General features: G+C 35.8%; 1 protein-coding gene across 1 annotated transcript in view; it reads right to left on the minus strand.

Moving 5' to 3' along the window:
* LOC107606953 overlaps positions 1 to 7,280 on the minus strand; it is a 14,909-nt gene continuing 7,629 nt past the window's right edge. Inside the window, exons 2-16 of the mRNA XM_021107552.1 lie at positions 7,035 to 7,280; positions 6,316 to 6,845; positions 5,657 to 6,046; positions 5,504 to 5,575; positions 5,250 to 5,330; positions 5,060 to 5,097; positions 4,852 to 4,939; positions 4,635 to 4,781; positions 3,802 to 3,987; positions 3,647 to 3,726; positions 3,468 to 3,540; positions 3,247 to 3,348; positions 1,747 to 1,852; positions 946 to 1,033; positions 1 to 507 (exon numbers count right to left, since the gene is read on the minus strand). Coding sequence (XP_020963211.1) covers positions 321 to 507; positions 946 to 1,033; positions 1,747 to 1,852; positions 3,247 to 3,348; positions 3,468 to 3,540; positions 3,647 to 3,726; positions 3,802 to 3,987; positions 4,635 to 4,781; positions 4,852 to 4,939; positions 5,060 to 5,097; positions 5,250 to 5,330; positions 5,504 to 5,575; positions 5,657 to 6,046; positions 6,316 to 6,845; positions 7,035 to 7,275 — 2,409 coding nt within the window. The 5' untranslated portion in view covers positions 7,276 to 7,280 and the 3' untranslated portion in view covers positions 1 to 320. The remainder of the gene's footprint in view (positions 508 to 945; positions 1,034 to 1,746; positions 1,853 to 3,246; positions 3,349 to 3,467; positions 3,541 to 3,646; positions 3,727 to 3,801; positions 3,988 to 4,634; positions 4,782 to 4,851; positions 4,940 to 5,059; positions 5,098 to 5,249; positions 5,331 to 5,503; positions 5,576 to 5,656; positions 6,047 to 6,315; positions 6,846 to 7,034) is intronic.

Here is a 7,280-nt window from a genome sequence, read left to right on the forward strand (position 1 = left end):
TAATCAGAAAATTGGACTAACTGCATTACTGCAAAGAGACTAATACTAGCATAACACATCAAGGAGAAATTTATAAAGATAACGATCTATAAACTACGTGGGGACCCTACCTGCATGGTGCATTTAAATTTGACAAATCTCACCCAACAACTAGCTAATTAATTTCATGATTTGTGGGAGACCCCGTGCTTGGCCTTCTATACAAAAAAACTACAATCAAACCACCATATAATGTAAAAATACACATGGCAAGATCTATTGCCAATCTACCAACATCCAAAGATTTCAAGATTGGATAGGAGACATCCAAAAAGTGATGATCATGGGGATAAAATGCAAGCATGAACCACCTGGGAAATGCACCGAGAAAGCCTCATGATTCTTGAATACCCAACACTTACAGTTTTAACTGCAGTCCTTATTTCAGCTACAAGGGATGGTGACTTCTGCTCCCCACTAGCAGCATCATGTATCCGGCAAGGAAGGATACTTACAGGATAGACCCCACTGCTTGGAAACATTTTGTCAAACTAGTCAGTGTCCTTGGCATATAAAGCTTATCTGATTCTGTGGTACTATTTTGGCCACACACAAAAAATGTGAAAAACTAAAAATAGCAATAAATTTAATTATATAAGATGAACGCTGAATCACTCGGTTTGTTAAGGCGGCCATAACATTAGATCATACCAAAATAATAACATAAAACAACAACAATGAAATCTTATCCCACCATGTGGAATCGGCTACATGGACAAAAAAATGCCATTGTGCCCTATCATCATGTATCATGTATGTAATAAGATTTTTTATACATAGATTTTGCTTGACCACCAAATGTATAGAATATTTTCAGCAAGTATGAATTATGAAACATTATTAACAAGGATGATCTTGGATGAATAAGACATTAGATAACTAAAGCACAGAAGGAGCAGGATTTACCATCTCAAGCACGTCATATCAAGGGTTACTTTCACCTTCTTGCCACTACGAAAGTCAATAAAAAATAGCAGCAAATCCAGCTGCTCATCTACAATATAAGGAAACATTAGATCAGAGAGGAACTCTAGCTTTTGTCCTTATCAATATCAGACAAAAGTAGCGATCATATTCGAAAAGTCATTAAAAATAGTGCAACTTAAGTTATCTATTGTGGCAAAAAAGTAATAGTACCCTATTTTATCCCTCAAATTATGCATTTAACATCACAATAATTTTCCAAAGATCACTGTCACCAGACTCAGATTCAATATCATTAGACAACAGGTCCTTTTTGAGCCACTAATTCCGACCTCCATAAAGATGGTGGTGTTTCATATCTTTCTAGGACTTACTAAAATTAGGTTTTACTATGAAAATTAAAATCCTTGTGTTGCAGGGAAGTTTCAATCTGCTCTGCAGACTAATATGATCATGTCTTCTCCCTGATCCCCATCTCTCTCCTCTCCATTTCAATAATTTTCCTCCCAGTCTATTTTGTTTGCTTTTGCTTTTTCTTAAATAACTATTCAAATATTGTATGCTTCTCCAAAACGATAGTGAAGTTTCTTCAATTTTGACCAAGCAAAAATATTTACAGCTAAAAACCGGAAGAAACACAAGACACCGAGAATCAACATAAGCATGTTAGAAAGGGGAAGGCAGGAACAGTTTTCAGACGAACATTGGAACAATTCCCAAAGATAATTTAGGATCCAACTCTATAGTTCAAAGTAATGCTGTAAGGAGTAGAAACTTGCTCACCTGATTGAGAATAGAATTTTGCTTCAACCATATTTGTAGTCTCTATCTGAGCTAACTGAATCTCCTCAACCACATCTAGCAAATTACTCAACAAAGAACTTGTTACCTGCATAGAACAACATAGTGAACAGCAACATTATGGAAAACACCCCAGTACTTAGTAGTCAATTATTTAATGGTTAACTGGAAACAATGAGTGCCATTGCTAATTTGCTATTTGCTTGCTTTGCATAATTGCATGCTAAGTTGTTATATGTGCATACAAAATTTTTTCCCCCTTCTTTGGAAGATATTATTAAAAGGGATGCAACTATCTATTCATGTAACATACTCTATCTAGTGAAATAAGGCTTTCTGTTGTTGTTGTTGTTATTATGTTTTCTTTTCTTTTCTTGTTAAAATATTTTATCCTATCTTCAATAGTCCCTTATATTCATTTGACTAGGATTGGAATCTAATAACCTAATTACCAGGATAAACAGAGGTTAGTGCTTTGCTTTTTGCGGCCTACCATACATCATTCAATCTAGTATCCTATAATCCTAATGTTAAGATTCTCTATTTTATCTTTTCCTCCTTTATACACTTCAGATGAATGTAAAAAATACACAGATAAAACAGACATAACAAGAAAGAACGAACGGCCATTGTCTAACTTATGCTTAACAAGGACACAAATATGATATGACAAGCTTACATACAAATTAAATGAACAAAAAAATACAAGCACATTGTGTGTTGCGCGTAATTTCATGAAAAGCTAGAATCCAACATCAAATGGAAATGGCAAGATATGCTGTTCAACCCACTCACATACAACCATTAGTGACAGCTTCAATACACTTTTTTTTATTGAAAAACAAAGGATAAAAGAGAAGGAAAAAGAATTGAAGTTTCCATGCTCGTTTGACAAGAAGCAACCCAGGCATACTCTAGAATATTTACTTTCTCCTATTTGTCAGCCTCTATCTAACAGTTATATACTAGAAGGTATAGGTATAAGGGGTTGGATTTTAGTTTTTATAAAACTCCTGCTCCATCTGAAGCAATTTTTGCATATCTAATGCTCTGGGTCAGTATTTGGGTAGATTTTCACAGTAATCCTGGTTTTTGTACTAAAATAAATGCAGAATTCTAGGGATCTCTCTAGCTTCTTCACCTTGCTTGCCAACAAGAATGTCATTTGGAGTCAGAATCTAGTGCAAATTTTTTAGCCAAATAAGGATATTTTAATTCCGAGAACTCATCCTTAAGAGCAAATTTCATAAAACAAATATCTGACTGGATCACTAACACCACCACCATCATCATCTACAATATAAATAGAAAATTTTATGAAAAAAAAAAAACGCTTGTGAAGATTGGGATAATTTGACTTAGAGAAAATAAATAATTAGTGATGGATATGGAACCGAGAAGGAAAATATGAGAAATTCTACTCCTACAGAAATAAATTTGCTAAATGCTAAGGCAAACAACATATGAAGTGAAGTAACTGACCTGTGTTTCTTGCACCAAATCTTTTGTATGAGCATAACTTTTAGTGGTATGAGGATTTAGGACAAGCATAAATGCAAAAAGAGCATCCATGTCTGGAAAGGTCTGAATACCAAAAGAAGAAATAAATAAATAAAAGAGATGGAAAAGGTATGTTTTACCCATGGAAGAAAAGAAAAAGGTATGATCACATAGTGAAACAGTGTAATCATGTATCAAGCTACCTTCACAATTTTCATATCATTCAATTTACTTGAAACTACTATGCTTGTTGATGGACAATCGCTTACTGTGAACCTACACATTTCACCAAAATAAATAGGCACGTGCAACACTCAGTTATCATATAACTCCAATACAAATATCAGTAAGGATTTAGGAAGCAGATAAAGATCCAACTAACCTCTGCATAACATAATCATAATAGTTGAGAAAAACTCGGTAACTACCCTCCACAAGCTCAAAACCATCAATGTTCCACAACTAAAATACAAAAATGTCAATTAGAAGAATATTTTATTTAAAAGCATTCACAAGAATTACAGAGACTTGAAAGACCTGCAAATTCTGGAATATACACTTGCACGATATTCTCCTCTTCAAATAAAGATGAACAGATCTTATGGTGTCAGCAAAGCTTTGATGACTTTCCATCTTGCAATACGTACAAAAGTACTCTTTTAAGGATTTTGCTTTCCAATCTAAAATTTCAATCTCCTTCCTCATTGTAGTGAGACTAGAAACCTATCATTATCCAATAAGAGGTTCATAATTATCAAGAAACAACAAACAAACCTTTCATAATCCATTGTTCCTGCTGCATCAACCAACTATGAACAGGACTATGAATAGCAAGAAATGGAAAACACATCTTACATACAAGAGATTATTCATGCAAAAAATACAGAAGACAACTACATGTTAAATAGGAACTGTTTTAAGCATAATTCACAAACGACAAAGAAGACCTACAAAGTGATTGCCAATGTATTCAGTACATTATTTCATAAGAGAAACACTTTTTTATGTAAATCATTTCTCAGATATAGAAATTTGCTTGGACAAGATTTTGGAAGGTGGAATAAGATTTTTTTAAAAAAAAACAAAAGGCAGTTCCCTGCATTTTATGAAAACTATAAATAATTTCTTCCCAAAATAATTAATTAATGAGATATGCGCGTAAAAGAGAGATGAAGTACGAGAATTTTGCAACTGCACACTACTACTTTTCATAGAAGATCTCTCATAAACTCAATTAGTTAGGCTATCTATTATATATGTGTTTGAGTAAGTGTGAGTGTGAGTGTGAGTGTGACTCAGATTATATTTTAAAATAAATAAATAAATAAAAAGAACAGTAAAGAAAAGAAAAAGGAGAGAGGTGGAAACACCTGAAACTTCCCCCCAGAATTGAGCAAGATGGAATGGAAGTGGCTATCACTCCCTTGATTTATAGCATCATGCTTAGACAAACCGGGAGTGCCACTTAATTTCATCATTTGAAACTCCTGGAGTCCACTGCTCAACTGTAACTTTTTCTGTGAATAATGAGAGTGCATGTCATCATCTGCAAGGCATTGCTAGAAAGCAAACATGATTGAGAAATACCAGTAATCTCTCACGCTTAATATGCATTAATTGTAGTTTTGCTTTCCCATATGCTATATTGAACAGCAAACTTCTTGCTTCCACAAATCTACAAAACATTACTTTACAATGCCAATAATCATTAACCCAAACAATTTCATAAAGTTACCTGCATCAAAGAATATAATTTACATTTTTTAACTGACTCAGTCAAACAACATAAACATACCTTTTATGCCCAACAACTTTCAATTGGTCAGCTGTTTTCTGCAAGAACAACATCAATTATGTTGACAATGAATAGAATATCAGCCTTTGATATTGTCTCAGGTGAAGTATTATGTTCTAATCACTATAAAATCATTAAATGTAAGCTTGATCAAAATGTATAACTAGAAAAGTGAAACCATCCAACAGACCTGACAATGAATTTCAGAACAAAAGGCATCACAGATGTTAACTTTCTGCAATTGAACCAAAGTATCTTCCAGCATGCTAATCTAAAAATTGACGTAAAATATGAATGAATTATTTTATATGATAACCAAATAAGAGGAAATTTAGAAGTGTTATAAATTTTGGAAAGACAACATCCACAAGTATTCAGATGATATCACTTTCAAATTCTACAGATGTTTTATGAAACTAAATTGCATGAAAGTAAGGGACATACCATTCTCAAATTGAGCTTATCAATTGAAGGAGAAAGCAACAGGTTTGTAGCACATGAGAAATTTTTTACAATCTGCAAGGCAACTAAAATATTAAGATTTAAGAGGCAATAGACTCAACTGATTTAACCCTTGAAATAAAACAGTGATCATACATCAGCCCATGTTTTCCTTGTTTGATTGTCCAGCTTCCCTTTTTCACTTCTCATAACACCTGTTTGCTGCAAAACCAATTGTTGGTCACTCTTCCAACCATTATGGAGCTGTGGACTTGCGTCAATCCTCCCTGATTCATCCATGATCTTTCGACCTCTTGGCATCTCAAAACTTTTTCTTTTCTTCTGAGCAGAAATCCGGGCACTAAAATCATCTCCATCTAAGTTGCCCTCATGAGACAACTCTTGCATATTACCATGGCACAATTGTAATCCTCTCAGGCGCTCTTTCAGGGAATTCATCGACGGAGTTGACACTTCTCGGATACAGTTGGTCGCATCTATAACTCCCTTAGCAGGACTCTTATCCTGTTTCCTTTCCAATACACACTATAAGTCACTCAAAAACCAATATCAGTATAAATTGCAAATCAACAAGCTCTAATGAGGGAGATGCTATTGCCATTTTGCTCAAAAGGTTCTGGAAAAAAAGGAGGGTAAGTTTTTCAGTTTAAGAAAACATGTTCTAGCTTTAGGAAAATTGTTCCTAAACTAAGAATTAAGATACATCTTCCTTTCCCTCTCCTTTCCTTCCAAAACAGCCAAACCCTCCACCAATTCTAAATCTACATCAACTACTAACACAAGATGCTCCTTACATTGATCAAAGAATCAGCAGTTCTAATCGAAGCATCAGCACCAATACCAATACCAGCACTATTGTCATCATCACCTTTGCTGTATACAAAGTCTTCTTCTGTTGATAAACCATAAGCGCTCCTGTTTGATATCTCCAAGAAAGAACAGGCATCCTTGCTTCCTTCAGCTGAAATTGCACCTAACGAAGGAGACATTCTGTCATAATCATACCTAAATGGATAATCTTTATCCTCCACCACAGTCATGTCGTTTGAATCTCTAGCTCCACTCGCTGAATCGCCGTCACAAATCTCGTTCCTTGCGTCGCTGAGCGTCATGAAGCTTCCTTCAGTAGTACTAGTAACAGCAGGGATCCAATTCTGGCTTGGCGTTCTGAGATCATCGGAATCTGACCTCGCGAGGCTCCGATAGTGCATCGAGAACGCAGTTGAATCCATGGTGACATCGTCGGAGAAACCGGGATCAGGACCCGACAACCGTCCAGGTTCAATGAAACTAGCCAAAACGGGACCGTGAAAAGCTTCTGCTGCTACAAAATTATCAATAACTGAATAGTTTCATATTACACTACAAATCCTATGGCAGTTACAGGTACAGTTGGACTGCGATTATCACAGTTACGAAAACAAAATTACAAAAAAAATTAAATAAATAAAGAGAGATGCAGTTAAGTAGAGCAGCCACAGAAAATAAAAAAAAAAGGCGAATCGGAACTTGCCATCGTCATCGGTGGAAGCAGTGGCGGTTCTGAGAGGAGAAAGAGGCGAAGCGGTTGGTCTCAGGAAGGGACTAGAAACGACGTTGTTGTGGTCATCGAGCGGAGGAGTTTGTTCGGCGGCGTCGGAGGGGAAGAGATGGATGGAGGTGATCTCGTTGTCGGCGAAGCTGACGCGGCGGGCGGTTTTATTCACCGGCGCGGCGGTTCCGTCTTCCGTTTCGGTGTTGCCGAGGGGCTCCATCGCAA

Source organism: Arachis ipaensis, chromosome B07 (assembly GCF_000816755.2).
Source record: "Arachis ipaensis cultivar K30076 chromosome B07, Araip1.1, whole genome shotgun sequence".
Classification (NCBI taxonomy): Eukaryota; Viridiplantae; Streptophyta; class Magnoliopsida; order Fabales; family Fabaceae; genus Arachis; species Arachis ipaensis.